The 23,625-nt window shown below is 36.4% G+C and overlaps 1 protein-coding gene across 2 annotated transcripts in view; it reads right to left on the bottom strand.

The window, feature by feature from the left end:
• The window catches only part of LOC111035605 (sal-like protein 3), an 81,480-nt gene extending 59,598 nt beyond the window's left edge, over nucleotides 1-21,882 (bottom strand). For both annotated transcript variants that reach the window (XM_022317285.1, XM_022317294.1), the window contains exon 1: nucleotides 21,145-21,882. In XM_022317285.1, coding sequence (XP_022172977.1) covers nucleotides 21,145-21,295 — 151 coding nt within the window. In that variant the 5' untranslated portion in view covers nucleotides 21,296-21,882. The remainder of the gene's footprint in view (nucleotides 1-21,144) is intronic.
• Nucleotides 21,883-23,625: the final 1,743 nt, after the last annotated feature.

Raw genomic sequence — 23,625 nt, 5'->3', positions numbered from 1 at the left:
AGAGAGGCTGCCAAACTTGTAACATAATATGATAATATATCATTGTTGTATTATTGTAATTTATAAATTTATTATAACAATCACCCAATTTATATGCGACGAGACGTATAATGTGCTGTGGTACAAAGCTATAATAGCAGCTACCTTGCAGTGTATGATGTGCAATTTTGGTAACATCTAATTAATTTTATTTGTATGATATAAAATTATAAGAATTATTAAATACATTATTATTATCATTGAATCGCACAAGATACATTTTCCCGTCGGACGAATTATCGTACCTGCAGGTATACGACGTATACATATTTCCAGTCGACCAGTATGCAACAATTATAAACAAACGAGAGAAAAGAATCACACGATATGATTATCATCATCATCATCATTATTATGAAATGCGCGGTGGTTATTGTGTTTGAACGGAGTATAATCATCGAAAGAAAGGCGGAAAACGCTCAAGAATGGATTCGAACTCGGCGAACGGATTTTCGTCGAATCAATTATATGTATTATTATGTTGTACATATATACATCTGAAAAATGTATTAAAATACACAACGGAATAACGGTGTATCGTATTAAAAAATTATCATAGATATCGTTTGTTATTACTTATTATTATTATTTTTTATTTTTTCTCTTCGCCACAACAACAATAGGCGATCCGATACTCGCGAACCGTGAATTCGAAACGAGCGGCGTGTTATTAATTGCCGTGCGGGTAGGTAATGGGTATTGTTTCCTCTGCTGCAGGCCCGCACTGCACGCGCGTAATTGAACATGAGCGATTTCGTATAAATTCAATTGTTTTTTAGCGTGCATGTGAGTGAGTGAGTGTGTGTGTGTGTTCCCGCCGTCGACTGATAAAAACGATGCCAACGAAAATTTTTACTGGGTACGATAATGACTGTGCACAATATAATAATTCGGTTTCGTATCGTATAAAGAGAAAAAAACCAATTGAAATTTTCTGATGGCTAAGATTACGCGCGGTGTTTAGAATATATGACAAAGATATATCATATTATTCTACCGTCAGTCGACAACCGAAAGCTTCCTCCAATATCGTTATATTGTCTATCCTATGCATCGCGCAATTTTACGCCTCATACACCTGTACACAAATTGGTGTTTGGTGATATCGACGTGACGGACTCAAACAGATCGATCAACATTAGAAGGTGTTAAACGTTTGTGAACATTCGTGTTAAGGTTTGTCGGCAGCGAGAACACAATTCGAGATCGTATCAAAATTCGAAATCAACAGAGTATCCGTAAAAATGTAAACGTCCCGTGTATGTCTTAACCGTGGCAGCGCTCTTCTTACCCGAGTGAAGTCCGTTACAGCTCAAACCCGCGGAACGTCGGCGGCCACGTTCTCCTACAATTTATTGTTGTGTTTGTCGATGGTCAATTATTGAAACAGAAGTAAAAAATGTGGACTCAATTGACCTGTCAGTTATACAGTATATTATGAAGTATAAGTGTATAACACATGTTTGAAAATTATTGTTTTGTTCTTCGCACTGAACCTTAGCTGGGTATTGAAAACTCAACATTGGCCCTCAAGGGTGATAACAAAAAAAAAATAATTACCTAATCTGGAATGAAACACGGTTCACTGCTGATCGTCGTTTACTCGTTTCCGCGTCTGCCGAAGACGAAGCCGGACGCAAGACAAGACAGCCAGACATATTATAGCTATTCTGCAGTTACGTACCTGCAGTGTGTCAGCTAAGCTGCAGTCGCGAAACGCAACAGTACACTCAGTAACACCGGGAACGACAAGGCACATGTATAATTATTAATTATTACACGGTATGCCTAGCATATATGTGTACGTTACACAATATTACAGTCGGATATCGTATTTCTGTGTACCTACTCGATAATGATTATCCATATTATATACCAACTTGGTAATTTATTATATCATCATCGTTATTATTATTTTACCCTTTCATAATAATGTTGTATGGATTTTTACTTATACGGTTCATAGTTTGAATTGGATTCGACGAGTTCTATAATATAGTGTTTTATAATATGAACCAAAACCATTTTTGTTATTTTCATAGGGTAATATACAATTCCGATCGTTGCGCCGTCAGGAACTTATTGATGAGTGATGACCGATACTGTGGATAATAATAATTTTAGGATATTGTTGAAATACTGGAAATACATAGTGTATTTAAACGTCCGAGTCGCGTGAGAGGTTTTATAACAACAATAACTATTGACCGAATCACTGTATAATACAAACGAGGCCGGTATGACTTTGCTACAACGAAACCGTATAGGTAGGTTATAATGACGTGTGCGTCATACAGCCGTACAGGTGCCGCGGCCGACTTCAGCACTCTGCAGTCATGATAATAATATGTTTAGGTACTACGATACTGTGGTTATTATATTACGAACTCGGTCTTCGGCAATACCGGAAGAAACGGAAAAAGAAAACTTCACGAGAGAGACGATTGTTTGGAATTTTAATTTTGTGGAAAAAAAGAGTTTATAATACTATGTGCATGGTTATCATTTTAAAATGTTAACTTTCGCGGTATATTATTGAACAAATTTAGAACTCAATCAATTTTTAATTAGGTACCTATCCAGAGAAAACAAATAAAATATGTTATTAAAATTTAAAAGGATTGAACTCATACCGCTCAAGATATACGCACAAAAATTGTTTTGGTGGAAAATTAACCTCCGTCACGAGTGATGCATATTATTATAGAATTTGGCATAAACGGTTGTCAACCTGTAGTGCAAACTGCAACTATACCCTGAACCGCGTCGTCACCCCTCTCCTTAAGGACCCAGACGCCCGAGGGATAGTACACAACGAGGGCGGTACAGACTTAAATATACGTTTTTAGACGATTAAAAGACGTAAACAACAACAGCAACTATAACAATACGCGTGTATATATATGAACGTCGAGAGTGTAAAATATAAAATTATGCAAGGCGACGCAGATTGTATAATATTAAAACGTTTGTGTGCAGAGACAGTTATAAAACTTAATGGAATCTGCGGGACAGCGACCAACGGGCAGGGGGCGGAGCGGCAATATGAAAAACGATTGCGCCGTCGCCGGAGTGAGATTATAATATTATAATATTGTTAAATACGTCTATACAGCGCGGGGTACATCTGGGATCCGCGGATGCTGCGGCAGCCAACAGTTGACGGCGCGACGATATATTTTACTATGTAGAGAGAAGTACTCCACTCGTGTGTGTGCAGTATGTGTGCGTGTGTGCGAGTGTGTGAGTGAGTGTATCCATGTATACAACTGCAATATCAGTCGTTTATTTAAATTTCTCGCTAGTGTCAGTGTAGCGATTACCATGTGTACATATATATATATATATATTTATATATTATTCGTGCACATAGGGAATACGTGGTGAAAAATCTTAAACGTGTATACATGTATACATATATACAATACGTTTATAATATATGCGATATGTAATATTATGCATAATAAACTATAATATTTTAGTGTATAATGTATTCGTAATCGAGATGCTCAAGACGTTGAAGCAGTATGTAAATATTAAACTCGAAAATTTATTGGTGTGTCTTATTATATGTAGGTACAATTGAAAACGACAAAAATTTCCAAAATAAATTCTACGAAACCGATCTGCACCAAGCTTGTATGCGAATATTTGGTTCTGAACCATAATATTACACAGATGCGACAAATTTTACTCATACAATTATCGAATCCTATGGAAAACTGCAGTTTAATAGAAAGATTTTTTCTATAGGCGGGTCCTGAAAATAATATGTATTTCAAAGGTATTATTTGTATTCTTATTAAAAATAAGCAGTAACTTAATTTTTTTGAAATAATTACACATCGATATCTTCCCCCTTCCCCTAGTATCCTAAGACTCCCCATAAACCCACCATTGTAGCCATCAAACTATTCCAAGGAGGAGGTACCTACGTCTCGAATATAATATGCCGAATACAAGTTGAATGTTGTTTATTACGTTTATTTGGTTTCAAAATAAAAGATATAAAACTTGAAATATTTCAGAACAAAATTATGCTCAGAATAATGTGCTGCAGCAGGTGGACGGATTAATAATAATAATATGTATTATGCCATAGCGTGGTTAGCGAAAGATCCACATACCTATCTGGCTACCTATATATAGTATTATAAATGATTTAAAGTTCAAACGATAGATGTTTTTTAAGCGTAATCGTTTATTCGGCGATCGGCACGACGAAGACCGAAATAAATCTCAATTAATTCGCGCGTGCGTGAGTAGTACAATACTAATATAATATTTCAAGTATTATTTACGAATGGGCATATAATAAATAAACTTATATATTACAGATGCGCGCCGGATACCAATACCTGTATGGCTGTAATAATGCTGTATAATAATCACATGTCTATACGTTACACCATATATCTATATACACACACGCTAGTCGTAAATTAAAATATACGACTGTTTCGACCGCTGTTTTATGGGTTTTGTCCTTATATTTGCCGCTGCAATAATATATAATAATAAATAATAAAAAAAAAAACGGACACGATAAAGACATGATGATGATGATTATGGGACAATTAACGGTGAGTTGAATAATTTTAAATAAGATTTGCACGAGCAATGTCCAGTGTAGTGGGTGGGGAGGGGGTTACTTATACTTATACTCATATATGTACTCACCGCATTTTTGGATATGTACATTATTATAATATTATAGTAATAACAAAAATAAATATTATTACTATCATTATCATCATCATCGTCGTCGCAGTGCGCGCGCATATTATTTATTGTCGAAATTAATATGCGGCGTGTATATATAGGTACTCGAGCACAGGAATGGGCAAAACGATAATCGTCTTGTGAGTACAGTTTTGTGTAATTGAACAAATTATGTGTCGTTCGTCTACGGCGGCGGCGGCGTTAATGGCATATTGTGTTTAAATGCAAATTGGCTTCGAAAGAGGAAGTACACGTAAATTTTAAATTAATCTAAACGTTTGAACAATGGATGTGTGTATTCTTGCTCGCGCTGAAAACGAAAATGACTATTATACGGAATATGCGCATCACCGCGTCGGGGAGGGTGAGGGGTAATAACGAAACCGGATTGGTATTGTGTGAGTGTGTGGTGTTATCTACTATATTATACTACCTACTACTACTACTTTACTACTACTATACTACTACAATACTACCACTACTACTGCTGTTACTATAAAGTATTGTCGTATATAATTTTTATTGTAATGCGCACACTCTCCTCTCACTCACTCTCTCTCTGTCCCACACACTCACACGCACACGCGTATATTATAATGTACATTCCGCGCCCGTTCTCGGTATAATCGCGCGTTTCCGGCAAGTGCGTCGTTGTTGTAAGACTTTACCGGCCTAGTGACTACGTTTCATGATATTGTTACGTCCGTATTTTGTACATGTACACAGATATTAAACGACGGCATAAGCACTACATGACACGTTAATTGTTACCCAAAATATTTGCATATCTTCTTCCGTATATTATAACGTGTTATTTATTCCACCCACCGCCCTTCCCCCTGAGGGGCCGACCGGCAGCAGTGGCCGCGATATCACCATTATTTATTTCGACAATTATTACAGACATATACACACACACGCGCGCGAGTATAACAAAGAGACGACCAAAGCCACTATAATAATATAATAAACAGCGCTCGCAATAGGTCTGCATTATACGATATACCTAATTAAAAAACATAAAAATGATACGCGTTAAATCAATTTACATATTATAATAAAAAACACACACATTGTTGATTTAAAACGTAATAAAAACAAATGGCATATACGCGAGTCGTTTAATTTTGGGAATGATATTGTTCTAATATTATGCGAAGTCGTCGCCGGCACAAAGGGAACAATCGACTGGAAACGCGTTTACCACAACATATTATATTATATTATGTACAGAGCAACAGTGGAAAAAGTATTATTGTATAAATAATTATTATCGATGATTATAATAATTATGTTACAACACCGATGTACGAAGCTCGCGAAAGCTAATTGCATACCTTTTTTCTCAACATACATAATTTAGGTAGATTTATAGAAGCTTAAAAGCTTAACTCGTGGCGGTACTAGAATTCTTTCGTTGAACTCGAGCTGAAGGGGTGAGACTAAGAAAGTCCGTTATTCGAGCTTATATACAAAATTAGTTTGTATTATTCAGATACCACGGTGCGGATTGACGAAACGGCGAGTAAATATTGTGCGAGCAATAATAAGGGCACCGGTTTCGGTGTTGGTTAAGTTTTTCGGGTAAACCGTGTTTCGATCGAAATCGTTTTTGGAACTCGACGATTCATCACAGCTGTCAGACATTAAGACGCCCGACCCGCCCAACTCAGAGGTGTATTGGCGTTCACACACACACACACTTCCTCGTACGATAATATTAAAATATATTAATGTAATTATGTCAGAGGCAGTAAAAATCGATTTTTAGGTCTATTGCTTATACAGACCAGTATTAATTATCATTTTCCATCACTATTGGTGATTTACTGATATTCCTGGAAGACATTTTAAAAAACATTATTAGTCCGTTAATCATGATTCTAAAATGTTGTTATAAATTTATGCCCACATCAATATTACCCTAATAATTACAATATAAAACAATTTAAATTAATTTCATATACATATATATTTTTCATATTTTTCTTGAATTGTATATATTATAATACATAAAAACATTTTTTTTAATCGTCGAGATGTAATTACTTTTTGGCACAAACTCAACAAAGCTTTTGAATATATAAAAAATAATATAAATTGTTTTATAATAATAATTAATATTACGTAATAGTTTTGAGTGCGACATAATTAGATACTAGCTACCTACGCCTTCCAGTCGGAATAGCAATACCAATACAATATATTTATAGACAGATAGATATTATTATGTAGCGATCGTGACGGACCAGTAAACCCGTGTTTTCGTAAATTTCCAGTCTGTTTTTTCTTTGTTTTTACACACAGAAAATGTCCGCTAACTATATTAATTAAAATTTGTCACGGTTATTGGAAATCCGCACTACCACGCAGCGCCGATCACCACGGCGCGCGCGGAGAGAGGCTATACAACAATATAATATCATAATATTATCATATATATATAGGTACTTGCTACGGCAGCTCGCGGGTTTCTCGCCGCCGCGAGGGTAGGGCAGAACGAATTTTTATATAATATTATTATTATTGTCACGGGGAAATATCGTGTTCGATTCGTATAGAAAAAAAAAAAAACGAAAAAAAAATAAAAACGCAATCAGTATTAAATATTTGTATTGAGGACTGCTGCGAAATAAAATCCAAACGATATTTGTATTACCTACCTATATATCATTATTATACTTCCGCGGCTTTAGTTACGATTATAATATCGTACACGGTAATCGCGCTGCAGCAGTGATCAAAACGGTCGGTCGACGATGGGAATTATTGCGGCGACCGAAGAGAAAGTGCAGTGTAATATTCTCAAATCGTGTAAGTCGCGTATTATTGCAGTACGTGTGCGCGTGCGGGCGCGTCGGTTTTTACCCGAACTAATAGTTGCGCTAGAAAAGTGCAGTGATCATGATAATCATGACATGTGCGTGTATGCGTGTGTGTGTGTGTGTGTGTGTACGCGGTTCGAATTATAATAACAATTATAAATGGAACGGTCCGCGTGTACGAAGGGGCGTTGTTGTTAACAAATCGCGCGCGATGATTGCTTTCGTGATCAACGTTAATAACGGACGATTATTATTAGGTATTATTTATTTATTAAGTTTCTTTTCCTCTGTCTGTCTCTCTCTCTCTCGGTCTGTCTACCTCTGTTCTCTTCTTCGCTCTAAGTTGAATTATTGACTTTACTCCTTGGCATAATATCGGCGGCGTCCGCGGTGTAGGTGATACAAGTTTCAAGTGCTTAGATTAGACGCGGCATAATGCGCATATACTTTATCGTGATTCTTTGTAATCGTCGTGTTATCGCGATTGGATAGGGTGGTTGTGGGGGGATGGTGCTTAAAAAAAAATCGGTTATGTTGGAATCGGTTGATGGGACGTTTACACCGTGTATGTTATTATACAAATCGTTTTTCCAAGACTGTTGAGAAAAAAATTCATCAACAACAGAATTTTAGAATGGGTACACCTTTATATTATAAATTATTATAATTAGATATGTAAATCCTTCATTTGTGATACCGTATACCTACGACGGAAACTTAAAATAATAAATTATAGCAATAAACGGATGGAAAGAAACAAAATTATTACGATTTTGAGCTGTAACGGAACTACCACCTCCGTCGTCGTTGGACTATACTTCACACATAGGGGTCCACGAATCACGAACAACCTTTTGCACCAACCGAACTATAAACGTGTACGATTTTAACTTGGTCGCAATCGCGCATAGTTTATAAACATCTAAATCAACACGTTATAAAAATAACCACACGTCGCTACATAAATTATTACAATAAATATTATTATACGAGTGTGGGTATTAAAAAAAATTAAAATAATTTTATGTTGGAAACGACTTTTATACACTATATACTATATTTTATAACACGAGCGAGTATAAACGGTTAACAAATTTTTCATCTACACGTACGTCTAAATTTATACGAGACGCGAATATAATAAAATAATAATATAAAGACGCGTAAATCGTCCATGTGATTTATAAGTCGTTAAATAATTTAAAAACGAAACGCATTAATAAAATAAATTTGACCGCGTATCACTTGAGGATAATTTCTCATTATAGAAAATATTCTATCTTCCTGCCGAATTTCGTACATGAGTGTACCTAGTTATCGTTGCGAAGTCGTCGCGTCGTCCGCATATCCGTTTGGTGGTCCTGTAAATCAGGAGCTTATGAAAAAATGTATCGTTGGAGATCGATTCATTTTAAGTAATTTAGTGAAGATTACATACCAGTCCGGTCCGATTATATACCCGTTTCCGACCGGACCGGGAGACAACAATGGCTGACCGATACAGGTGCCATTAAAAATGAAAATAAAGTAATTAAAAAATAAATATGTCGTTTTTAAACGAAAACTCGTGTTTTACTTTTTATTACCATACCCTAACATCATTATAATATATTGTGACGTATATAAACGTATTATTATGCTAGTCGATCGGTGCAAGGTCTTCTCGTGGCGAGTACCTTCTCCGGGTACACAATACTCACGACGTTTATGTTATACTTTTATATTATTATTATTATATTCGTCGATCTCTAAAAGTTATAAAATATATTATTGTTATTATAAGTACTACCATTATGAGAGACGGCAGCAGAGATTTTTTTTACATCTTGAGTGCGTATGTACATAATATAATGATATAATAATATAAAGGTTACGATTTACTATAAATACTCACAGATAATGTAAAAACCTTATGAATCGCATATATTATATTATTATGACGACGAACTCGCTTTTCCAAGAAGGACCAAACGGGTGCGATTAAATAATGATATACAATTAAGTGGTTTTGTAGACAGTGTTCCAGAAATATTGTATGATAATATTGTTATTATAATTTATCGGTCTATTCATTTATGTAAAATATTATACTTGGGACATGACTTCAGTGAATTCGGAAGTACATGATATTGCGGTTGTACGGGTGATACCACACTTAATAATCATAATAATAGTAATAATATAATGTCTTTAGCAGTGGTGTGTGTAGATGTACAACACGAATTATTGATATATATATTATTATAACGACGAGCTTTCTTCGCGCGGGTCATTGGAACGGGGCACGCGATCGGACGAGTGGGTAAGCGCACAAAAATTAATTAAGTCTCATCGGGTCGTGTGTACAATAGGTAGTTATAACGCGGCGTAGTAGTGTACATTGCGAGAGACACGAACGCGGAGGCACCTACAGCACAGCAATAGTTTAAACGCGTAAAACGATAATAATACTAATAGTAATAGTAATGATAATAATAATATAAAAGCGCCCGCTACGAATTTCTCTTCGTCAAATGAAAATAAATAGTGATTAACTTTTCTGGGCTTGCGAGCGGGGGCGGGTGCGGCAGGGAGCGACGAGGGCAGGTATATACAATGCGAAGAGTGTGTGTGTGTGTGTGTGTGTGTATATATTTCACGACGAGTGGCGACGAGTGGCAGTAGCTTTTTATTAGCTTTTCCGAGTGTAGAAATGGGATATGTTATTATTGAAACACAGCACCGCGTGCCAGGCGCGAGTAAATCACACGTTCGTATGTATGTACGTATATACAATACACACATACATACCCGCAGCAGGGTGGTGCCGCCGTCACGAATAGTGAAAAATGTGTAATAGTGTTATAACTCTCGTTATAACCACGAAACCGTGGCGCTTATTGTTTCTCGTACAGTTGGTGTGTACGGTGTACCTCACCTATACAACACCGTAACAGCAACATAAACAATAATAATAATAATAATAATAATAATAATAATAATAATAGTACATAATAGTAATAATAATCATAGTAATGATAACGACAACAATATAGATATGTATAGAATATTATATCGGAGGCGGTGTCTAACTCGATATTTACTATAACATACCACGGGATATTATATTTATGTGTGTAGGACGCATTATAGGTGTGCGGTACGCTATATAGTAGTATAATATACAGCCGAGTCGATATAAAAATAAAACATTACCGTTATTAGCGTTATTATTTTTTAATGATATTGGCCCGCGCAATACGTAATACGTATATATTATTATACACGCGCTGTATATACGAGACGTGGTTGTGGTAATAAACGAGTTTTCATTAAATATTTTATTTTCAGCGTGAGGAAAAACGTGCCAGAGGTTAGTTTATTAAATTGCACTCGTATATTACATACGTATAATAGGCACGGACGAATATATACCGTCAACCCTTAATCGAGTAAATACACATACACACACACACACACACGACACACACACACACACACACACACACACACACACACACACACACACACACATATATATAGCCATATAGGTAGTATACATACCTAGATATATAGATAGAATACAACGTACGGGCTAGAGAGCGACTAATTGGTTTGGCGTGTGTAGGCGTATTTTATACACGTATCTGCAGATTGCGGTTGTGCGAGTCACGAGTGGCGTGGGGTAGAACGGATTATGGGACTTTCAAGAAGACTATTATTATTAGTATCCATCATAACACAAATTACCAATGCAACTGCGACGTGTTCGATTTTGAGGACGTCACACAACGATCAATACAGCTGGTCATATATGTATTACATCATAAATGAGTGTCATACGATTATTATCGTTTTAAAGATATTTGTTAATAATTATTTATTAATGCACAAGTGCTCACAACGCCTCTGGAATGATCGCAGTAGCTTAGTTATAGCGTCCAATTGTATTCGTATACGAGTACGAGGAAAATGTGTTTTTATTTTTATCGAGGAAAAGTAAAAATTTTTAAACTTAACATCAAGCGTTGGCGAGCGGGATGATGTTGCGCTCGTGCAAAAGTAAAACCGCTGCAAACGCCAAACTCTGCCGGCGGCAGAGGTTCAAGGACAAATTATATGTATGAAATTTTTATCAGATGATAATACTGTACACAATATTTCCGTACATTATTAAATGATTTATAATGATATCGTAGGCCAACACACCGGCTATAATGTATATCTTACAAAAGTAAATAATTCTACTTAGAAATAATATAAGTTTACAGACCAGAATATAGATAAGGTTATGTCATGGGATCATTTTGATTTAAACATTTTGAATTTATTTTACAATTAAATTATATTATCATGTAGTATTTTCATAAAAGTAATATAATATTTTGATCCTTTTAACACAAGTAGAAAGGTACTATTATAATGCCTAATGCCATCGATCAAAATGTAGAACACGTCAGTGGAAATTGAGCTTTTCGTACTGAAAGTTCCACCTCGATAATTTTAAGCTATATTAAATGCCGATAACTGTATACGTTAAGCCCATAATGGTTCCGGAAACTTTCCAAGTATAATAATATAATATCCTATATAAAAAACTGTGCTAGTACTGAAAATGTTTTGGCATATTGTCTCTTTTGTAAATAAAATAATAATATTTTGTACTAAACGCCGCAATTAAATTCGACAATGGATTTTTGAAAGAGTTTAGTTTTTTGTCAAGCCAATAACGTTACGCCTAACGACAACACATTGAGAGCATCCACTCACTTATATCATAATCTCATAATTCGCTTAACTTCGATGTACATAATAAAAATATATTATACACTTCAGAAATCAAACACCTGGAAGGAAGAGAAAAAAGAAACGTTACGTTTAATAGGTAGACTATGGTGATAGCGGCTTTTCGCGACAATTGACAACAGACGATAGCGCGTTTCACAATAATTTGCCGTTACAATGGATTCGAGACTAAAGAAAGAAGGAAAGACGAAAAACTAGGAGGTGCGCCGCGGCGTTTAAAGAGATTTCGTCATCGATATTATATTTTTATTTTTTTTATCTCAACGTTTGCGCACTGCAGGGAACGAGCGATTTTTATCCATAATAAATATTCTATTTTTGTGTTATTTACGATACGAATTACGGGGAACGGGAGGAGGCGATTAAATTGGCATTACAATTTAATATTCAGTGTACGTATAACGGCGACGACTCTGACGGACGGAGAGAAAATGCGCTCGCAGTGTAATACATTATAATATTATTATTATCAAGCGACTGCCATCGTCTCCGAGGCGGCGGCGCGTCTCCTCCCCATCGATAAATGTCATTTTACATCATCAGCCTCGCGGCAGCGTGCTAGAACGGTTTCACGAAATCGTCGTCTCCCCTTTCCCTCCCACCGCACACTCTCTCACCGCGTCTCATTCTTTCTTTCTTCCTTCATTCCTTCCTTTATTTTCCCTTTTCCCCCATGTCTTTAATATATATACGTATAATTTTCGAGTCCATTAAGCAAAACGAGGCTCATGCAAATTCGACGCCATCCATCCCTCCTACCACTCACCCCCTCAACACCACCGTTGTCTTGCATAAACCACTCGTGTACCCAATACGCGCGCGCGCAAAAGCTGTTTATTATTGTTGTAAGCCATCATCATATTCCTTGTGTATTATTTTGTATTATTATTATTTACTTTCGTAATAGGTATACAGAGTGATGCAAGAGTGTACACGTCAAACACGGCAGCCCACTTAATTTTTAGTCCAGCTCGTCGTTGTACACAGATTGTTATTTTACCGACATTAATTATTGATCATGGAAATAGTTTATCTAATATTCCGAAATGTGCAAATAGCATAATTTTTAGGGGTTTCAAGAAAAACCCAAATATCCGAACTACTGTTTTTAATAAATAATATTACGTGTTTTAGTTATAGTGTTGCGTCTAACCATTATTATTATAAAATATGTATTATCTAGATATGATATTTAATTTTTTAAATTTGATTTCTTATTACTTATTTAAGAGATTTAACGTAGGTAGTCTGAATATGAATGTTTGCTAGGAGTTATTTAACATGTTAGTAAAGAAAAACTCAAAACCATTGAAATCGCAAAAAAAATGTAATTCGGAAATTTTTTATTTATTCCCTGCGATATGATTTTTAAAATGTGAAATACCCATGTTGAGACTGGTAGAAAAGGTCCAAGTTGAGACAATAATGTTATAATATATTACATCGTATTCGTATACCTAGGTAGTATATCGGGAGAGGCGTGAATCATATATTATACACATTTTTTCTCGAAAAGGCACGCCGACAAACGAGGTCGGCAGGGCACGCAGCAGATATGTTGTGTGCGCGGTTTTCTCGCCATTATAATATTATTTATTTATTTATTATTATTATTATTATTATTCGAATAATAGACACGTCGTGTAGGTACGTTTGTAAAATGCGCGTATTGTCGTCGGAACTCTGCAATAGCAGTGCGGGGCGGCGAGCATTGTCGTGTATATGCGGTGTGATCAGCGGCAATCGGTGAAACGTTTTTCGATATAATACATAACAATATAACATGCAGCAGGTAATATACACACTTGTATACAACTCGATTCCCAGGAGATATAATTCTATTAGAGTTCTTAAATCGGGTGAAATATATTAAAAATGGCTTGGGTGCAAAAACGGGAGCAAAAAAATTTATCTTCAAAAAAAGTTTTTTGTAACACAAAATAAATCAAAATAATACGACCAATCAATATGGACTAGTCTTCATAATCTCAACAGTTCACTATATATCATCTTCTACAGTTCTACGGATACGTCAACACGTTTACGGCAACTTCTTTCATCGACTTTTGAGTTAAAAATTTCTCAAAAATTGTATCTTTCAATTTTAATTTAGGCTTGCTCTTAGATATTTTTATCATAAATCCACGATATTAACGAAATCAAAAATGATATTTTTCGTAATTTTGAGAGGCATAAATTTAATTTTTTCAATATCCTACAAATTTAAGGCTTAAGCAAAACACCTACCTAACTTACCACAAGAGGACGTTACCTAATAACAATAACAGGTACGCTTCACTCTCATATGTGTATCGATCTCGTCACATATTATTATTATTATTGTAATGCGCGTACCATCATTGTTCTCGTAAAATAAAACATGTGTATTACTCGTTAATCAACGTGTGGTTTTATATATATATATATAAAAGAATTTCTATATCGACCCCTACCTATAAATATATATATCTATATTGACACACGCACACATACACACGCACGTCACAAGCACACACATATATATTATATATATATACATACGATAAATTATTGAGAAGTTACGTAGAAATAAAACGAATAAATAAAGCAACGGCAATGGGGAGCCAGTTTTTTTTTTATTTTCCGTTTCAATTACACATAATTGGATTGGCCGATGGCATTGTGAGTATAAATACACAGAGTACCTATATTATGTTATGTATATAAATATATATACTTATAAAGGCATCTATAACTACTATTTGATAAATTAATTAATTGCATGGCAAGTACGTTGTATAAGTAACGCGTATGTGCCTTCTTCTAGAAATGAAATTTAACGAAAACATAGATCCAAATAGACGATGATTTCCGCAACGAAACGCCGAAACACTTGGTATAAGAATGGTTTACGCATGGTACACGAACACGACATTCATACGTCGTCCTCGGAAACGATAGAAGAATATTTAATGTGGGTGAGTACAAGAGTTTCAATAACTATTATTGTCTATAGAGAACGATTTAAAAAATATAAATATAGTATACGCTTTGACAATATAAAACAGCAGCAGCAGCAGCAGCTAGTGAAACGACTATAAACCAATTCGCTATAGCCCAAACTCGGGTGACGCTCGATAATTGATTTCTTTTTCGACCTATTCTACTGCAATACCCCACAATATAATATAATATCTACTTATGATATTTGATTGTAATGATATAGGTTATATTTTTTCATTTCAATTACACATCAACCCAACACGTCGACACTACATACTATGTTATATACTTACAATTACTACTAAAATATGGGTCTGGAAACGTATATAGGAAGGCGTTCTCGCAGGATTTCGCGACATTAAGGGAGAATTGCAAGTTGTGATAAGCAGTTGGAACCGCGTAGCACCGTTCGTATAAATATAAGTAGTCAGACTTAAACGATATTGTTAGGTATGGGTAAGTCGGCGATGGTTAGTTATTTTAACCATCTATATTCTACATAGCACGTTATATAATATATATAGAATAGGTAGCACGTCTATAATACAGAGGGGTCCACAGATACTTAAAAGCGAGGTTTAGTTGAAATGTAACATACGTCGTCGCCGTTCCCGCGCTAGCCGTGCCATCGTTTATATATACTATATTTATATATATAAAATATATTTGTACGGCTATATCGCGGTGATAGGACGACGGCGCGAAGAGTGTGAGTATAAATGAAATCTTATCACGCGGCATTATAAGTAGTTACATATAATACTAATATATTAATAATATAATCATTGCTGTTAATTAATTACCGTTAACACCGCAGACACCCCTCTGCAACAGCTGCAGAAGTGGAGGACTACTAGAGTGGTCACTAAGAGAAATGTAAAAGTACATGTCATCGACGGTTAGGAATTTTCTTCCGGATCCATATCCGAACATTTATTTCTGTACAATATATACATATATTATCATACCGTTGAATCGTCTTTGGTGATCCCGCGGAGGATTTAGGAAGAGTGCTGCCACGTCGCGTCGTATATACATCGCGAGGAGTGTAATCGATTCCCGCCGACGTAGACGAAATCCGTGCGTGACCGGTATACGTATACACGGACGCGTTTTTCTGTCGTCTCCGTTGTTAAACAAACCATAGGTACGCGCCGCGCGGTAGGCCGACCGACGACCAGCAGACACTAGTACGAGTAGTAATAGTAATAATAGTAATATTCGTAGTAAAATATAAAAAAATAAATTATGTATACGGATATAAGATATACACAAGTGTAATAATAATAATAGTGCCGCCGCCGAGTAGTATACGATATACCTGTTATAGGTAATGTCTTTCGGTGGCAGTGGCGGCGGCGGCAGCGCGTAATATTATTTTTTTTCTTAAAGACCGTAAGACCGTTTTTTCCTCTTTTTCCTTTTTCCGGTGTGCGCGCGTTTTAATTCCAATAAGCGTCCTAGAGGAGGAAAAAAAAACTCCCACGATTCTTTTATGAATGAAACGACGACGCGCGCGAGGAAACAACGCGCTATACGGCGGTCGATATATATATTAAAACATATACCTATATCTATACACATGACGGTTTATACCCATAGTTATTATAATATAAAATGTATATTATCGGAAAAAAATTAAGTGTCTCCCTCCCCACCGCTGCGTACTTCGAGAGGGCAATGTGAGAATCGGTTTTCCACCGGTGAGCCGTTTTACTCGGTTTCACGACGCGCAATGCACACGCGCGTCGTAGGTACACTATATATTATTATATAGGTACCAAACTATACCAACCTATTATAATGGTGCTGCTGCTGTTGCTGGTGGCGTCGACGTTTCATGAATGAAAACCGTCAAGTCATCATCACGCTAAACATTTATAACTTGTACACATATAATATACCTATGTATATATATACGTGTGTAACGAACACACACGTATATTTTTTTTTTCGTTCTATTGTTATGATCGGTCTTGGGCAAAAAAAATTTTGTCGTTTATTTTTGTTTTACGGAAACACCGGAAACGTGGAAAATTATCCCGCTCAACAAAATACACTTGCGCGCGAGCGCGCACATACATACACACACACACACACACACACACACACACACACACACACACACACGCACGTCTAAAAACGAAATAACGCTATTTGCATCAATGCATTTCGATTTTTAAACACTTATTCTTAGTTCTTTCAATAAAATAGTGTCCATAAACTGTTAAAATAATACATACACACACGCACACGCACAAACACTAACACACACGACCATGTGAAAACAAAACACAATGTCGGTGAATCGAATTTTACGTGTATTATTATATAAAACTGGTATTAAAATTTAAAAAATATCGCGGTGGGAATTCTTCTGTCGCTACTATTTATATGTACTATTGTTGTCTCCGGTCGTCGCCGAAATTGATTGATTTATGAATATTATTATAATTCCACAAATTCCCGGGTCTGCTCTTGGTGGACATGTAAATTTATGTCACAGTTGCCCCGTCCGTAACAATCGAATCGATTTTTTTCTCTTTGTACACATACGCAATCATTATAATACTATTATACAATTTTATCAGTTCGGTCGGTTTGTTCAGCTGTGCGCATGTATAATATAATAATAATAATATGTAAGAGTGTCTCGAAGCGTATTACAGGTATATGTATATATTATAATATAATACACATCAAATGCTTACATATTATGATTATTGTTATTATTATGTGGGTACAGTGGTACCTACACTAAACCAGAAACACGACCAAGCAAAACGAAAACTGCAAGGAGAAATCTTGAGACAATTAACTCAAATAATGTGCATAATATAATAGTACATTTATGAACATTATACGGAGGCTACGTATATGTGGCACTTTTCAGACGCCAAGAGTCTTTTGGTAGTAAACAGGCAAACAGCGGTGTGTGTGTGTGTGTGTGTGTGTGATAAGGTTAGTACCTACCAGAAAAGAAGTAGACGTGTTATAAATGTTCGAACGTATATGACGTGCAGCAGTAGCAATATATATGATATAACATGTATATAATACAAAGTCAGTGTATATATAGTTTGTAATAAAGACCGATAGCCATGCCTCTCCTTCTGCAGGTCCACCATATATGTGTGTGTGTGTGTGTGTGTGTCTATGCGAAAATACACATATAGTGACCGGTCGCGCGTTATCCATAAAAGTCCGCAAAAAAACGAGCCCGGTGGGAAAACTCTCGCCCCCATCGTATATATGTATATATATACGCTACACATAAGGACGGAGAGAGGAATAGAGAGAAAAAGAGCTCAGCATCCACGGGCTGCAGCAGCCCCGTAGACCATATACTAACTTCATGTGCCGGAACACAGTGAAATCAGAATAATATACACGGGGTACGCACACATCGGCAAACCTGCACGGACTTACTCGCGTTCGTGTGTGTGTGTGGGTGGGTGGGTTGGTGGGTGTGAGCGCGCGTGCGGGCGGCGAGCGGAATAAAGTCATCGTCGCGGCGACGGAGGCACCACACATGCCCTTGGGACGAATAACACAAATAGGACCTATGCACACTATATGCTCTCTTATACGCGGGTGTAATAGCAGTAACAACAGGGCAGTAGTGGTAGTTGTAGTAGTTTTCATGGATTTACTCAGCGAGTCCGAGTCGTAATTTTCGTCCGTCCTCTCCCCGCCACCGTTCACACTTGCACGCAGACACATACACACACACGTATATGTATATATTGTACATATAACACTACAAGAACGGCAAATGTGTATATATATGTGTGTGTGTGTGTGTGTGCCTGTGTATGTTATGTTATGTTATGTTATGAGATTTGTATGGCGTGTTGTGGTCACAACGAATTTTATTATTATAACTCCAAACCTCGCTCCGGTTTATTATTATGTGTCATCGCTGGACGCATCAGAAAGAGTGTAAATAACACATAAAACAAAAACCGAAAACGGTTTTTCACATATACACGCCCCGCCGTATAATAAAAATGTATATGCTCGGGACGAGTGTGTGCCACGATAGTGTCTTTTATATTCAAAACCATTTCCCGTGTACAATAATATTATATTGTGTGCGTACTACTGCCTATATATTATATTGGTTTGTTCAGAATCAAGTATTAAATTATATTTTTTTATTATTATTATTTATTTTTGAATGTCTGATCTGATAAGGACTTCATCCCAAAAAGTGAACTTTGTTTTAAACACTAAGTTTCGAGCAAACAAATTTTCAGCCGTAATTGATTAATAAGTCTTTTGAAGAAAATAATTTTGTATTAAGACGCGAGTTATTTTAACAACGGAATAACTTTTGGAACATTTTATCGTTTCCGATTTTATTGTAACTGAATTATATAATGAATTAACAGCGCATAGTTGTATATAGGGTAAAATATAATGTAAAACGAAAAACTTTCAAACGCCGTTTTTGAGACACAAAAACAATTCATTTATATTATTTATATGTAACTGAATAAAGTTATTCCGTCAGATTGAAGTTCAAATTATCTGTGAATACTAAATGTGTGATGGAATTTATCATGAATTAATAAAGTTTTACGAGATAGCAAATTAATTGATACATTTGAAGTAATTTTTATTGGAGTGTTTGATAAAAGCTTATAATTATAGATGTAATATCAGTAATTTTACTGAAACATTACATAAACATAATCATTAATAAATTACCATTTATATATTAATTGAATTACAACAATAAACATAATTTCGTTATGTATAAAAAATATTAGAACCAATATTTCTCCATTCATAAGTATTTATACTTGAATGTCTTTTAGTTTCATCTTTATATAAATAGGGTATTATTTAGGTATGCAAAAATTATTTTAAAATAATATTCTTTAAATATTTACTCAAAATATCAGTGTAATAATAATTATCTTAATTTTTGTCCAAATTCCGATTGATAATTAGTATTTTACGTTTTCTTAAACATGTCATTCAAACGTAACATTGTATCACTTTCCATACGATACAGATACACCTTAACAATACAATGCCAATATAACCTACGGAAATTTAATTGTATTGCCAGCAACTATTGTAAACATTAGATTTAAATTAAAGATTAAAATAGTACCTTCATGCGAATAACTATGTTTGAGGGAATAGAAGTTTATTATCTTGTCAATAGCTGTACGGGATAGCTATATTAGAGATAATTTTGTACAATATCTTTTATCCATAACATTAAAATTATCAAATCGATTATTATTCCGGCTGCGTAATATTTTTAATAAGTTGTAGATTATATATTGTGAATTTTAGTATGATATAAAATATTACGTTATTAAGTTTCTATAACAGAAAAATGAAAGACTTCGTACCTAAACGAGTAAAAATTTCAACGAGCGTTCGAAATAAAGCATTTGATATCATTATATAGAAATAAAGGTACTTTTACGATCGTAAAAGTGATAATTGTTCCAATTATCGATATTTCCTAAGGTTATCTAAAAATATATTTTATAAATCGTCGGGTTATCGCGGCGACGACGATGACGGAGACTTAAAAAGGTAAAACATCTGAAATAATCACACGAGTGATTGATGCGTACCAATAACTTTGGCAATAAAATCCTCATACGCGGTGGTGTGTGTGCGTGTGCCCCTAATGCACCCCATCGAACATTTAGTGCCCCCTCCCCCTCGGAGACGACTTAACAGGCAACAGTAATATTAAATTGGACGCCAGGAATATTATTATATGATTAACAGGTATTGAGTTCCATTTTCAGGTACTTACCGTCGTCGAATCTACGTGTGGACGTAGATACGTGGTGCCCGTTGACAACGACGGCCGCGCCTGGTTCTCCGAGAGAGACGCCGCTGGTGCACTCTTCCTCAGACCCGTCCTCGAGGACCTTGACCGGTCTGGACTGCTTTCTGCGGGACATGCGGACGACGGTGATGGAGCTCTTCTGCGGATACGAGAATAAGCGGCGCGATGACGGTCGGCGCGGATTTACGTCTATCGTGTGTATTGCGATTATGACGGTTTTTGATAGTTACGCGGAACGGGTGTCTTGACTTTCGGCGGTGATGATGATGATGCTGCTGCTGCTGCTGCTGCTGCTTGTTCTCGAGCAGAACCGAAAACGATGGCGAAAAACAGAAATACCGCTGTTACTTCGCGCGGACACTACGAACCGAACGCGGCGGCATCATCGGACTCGTCGCCGCCGCGGAAACCCATCTCGTCGGGGTAAGGCGGCACCTGCACCGCCGGGCGCCGGTCGACTCTCGTCAGTATCTGCAGGCGGTGCCGTTATAGTTCGTACGCGGTAAACACGGAAACAATAAATAATTATAGTAAAAAAATAAAACTAGCGAATATTCTTTAAACGTCAATGATTAAAAAAAAAAAAAAATGTAAGACGCGTGAAAACGTTAAAATCACCTGCTACTACTCGAACGACGAAATTACAAAATTATTTGCGGCGTCCGTTGTAGCAAAAACGGTAATGATGAAAATTATAATAATAATAAAATAATGATAACGATAATAAAAATAATTACAAGTAATGTACGTAATAATAAAAAAATAATTGAAAAAAAAAAAAATGTACCACTGTCGTATTACGTTGTTTAAAAATAAAAACGAATTGCACGCGCGCGCGAGACGAACACGACGACTCGTTCGGCAGCGGAGTGGCGAGTGAGATGACGGTACGGTTTGCCGGGACGCCCGTGTGCGCGGCGCGTCGTCGTTGTCGTGTGTGTGCGTTCGACTCGGGCCGTCGACGTCGGGCGCGAGAGAGCGTGTGCTGCGCGTGCGTAAGAACGCGTGGTGGGGGGGACGGACGGGCTGGCGGACTGGCGGGCGGCGTGTAGAAGACGGGCGCTACTGCGCTAAGCGAGAGAGATGGATCGCGGCCGACCGACCGGTAAGCACGCCCGAACGAGACTGACGGACGGGGGACGGCACGGCGGCAGCCGTAGCGGTGGCGGTGGTGACGCGCGCGCCTTTTCCTCGCCGCCACGGTGTCCGCCGAAGCAGCAGCAGCGGCGGCGGAGGGCAGGGTTAGTGGGGGACGTGGCCGGCCGGTGGGCGTGCTCATCGTCCCGTCCAATGGATGACGAACCCCGCCGCCGCCGACGACGACGACGACGGCGCGGCGACGGTGGCCGCCGTGGCGACTGTACCGCCGCCGCGGAAAATGAAAGAAAATATTAATTTCCGGACGCCGCGTAACGCCGCCGATGCCACCTCTATTATTACGAAAATCGTCGTCTTTGTACTTGCGCGAGCGCCTCCCGCTACGAATTAATATAATTGCTATCCGAATATAATATTCACTGTTGTAATAAAATCATAAATATATTATAAGAATTTAAAATACTTGGTCTGCGCTGTGAGACGATGTGTCTAATGTTAAGGTATAACTACCTACGTAATGCGCATTTTTAAAAATTGTTTTTATTATTTTAGTAAGGTTATATTATACCTACGGTGTGCACTGTGCAATCATCTACAAAATATAATTGTTTTGTCATTTCGATTAAATGGAGGTTTACTTGGTATACTACTGTAATAATTATTATATAAGTACATCATGCGCCTTGCGTTTTGATTGATTATACTCGATTTGCTGTAACGTATTTACTTCCACCGTGTCGTTATTTAAAAATTAATCATTGGGCTGAACTTTTATTTATCATAGAATATCATTACAAAACAAATTCCCGAATTTATATAGATGTTAGTATATTCATTATCCCCATCACAGTGTGTTTTGAAGCTTTCATCAGCTCATATAACATATGCTATTATATCACTGGTAATACTAAAAAACATACGGAAGATTATGCTCATTGCAATGAGAAATATCTATAATCTACAAATGTATTATCCACTGCGACTTAAAGGCAGGTTCTTTAAAAGTTATAGTTGTACATTGCAGATATATATAACTATAGGTATAGAATATGTATAACTAATATATAAGTCCGGAGCTATTATTATTTGCAAGGGTTTTCGTATTTATTTAATGTAAAATATTTGTTTACTATAAAGGTTAAACGGTTTTTTTGTATATATTTAAGTACACCGTACAGCTGATACGACTACGTTGTACATAGTGTAGAATATCTACACCTATCATACATTTCCAAAAATTATTATAACTATAGCACTATTCGTAGATAAATACTATATAGTGTTTATATATGTATAGGTGCATATACCAAATTAATTTACAGTTTGAAAAAAAAACAAATTGAAAGC

Source organism: Myzus persicae, unplaced genomic scaffold (genome assembly GCF_001856785.1).
Source record: "Myzus persicae strain clone G006 unplaced genomic scaffold, MPER_G0061.0, whole genome shotgun sequence".
Classification (NCBI taxonomy): Eukaryota; Metazoa; Arthropoda; class Insecta; order Hemiptera; family Aphididae; genus Myzus; species Myzus persicae.
This window is presented reverse-complemented; position numbering and strand designations above follow the sequence as displayed.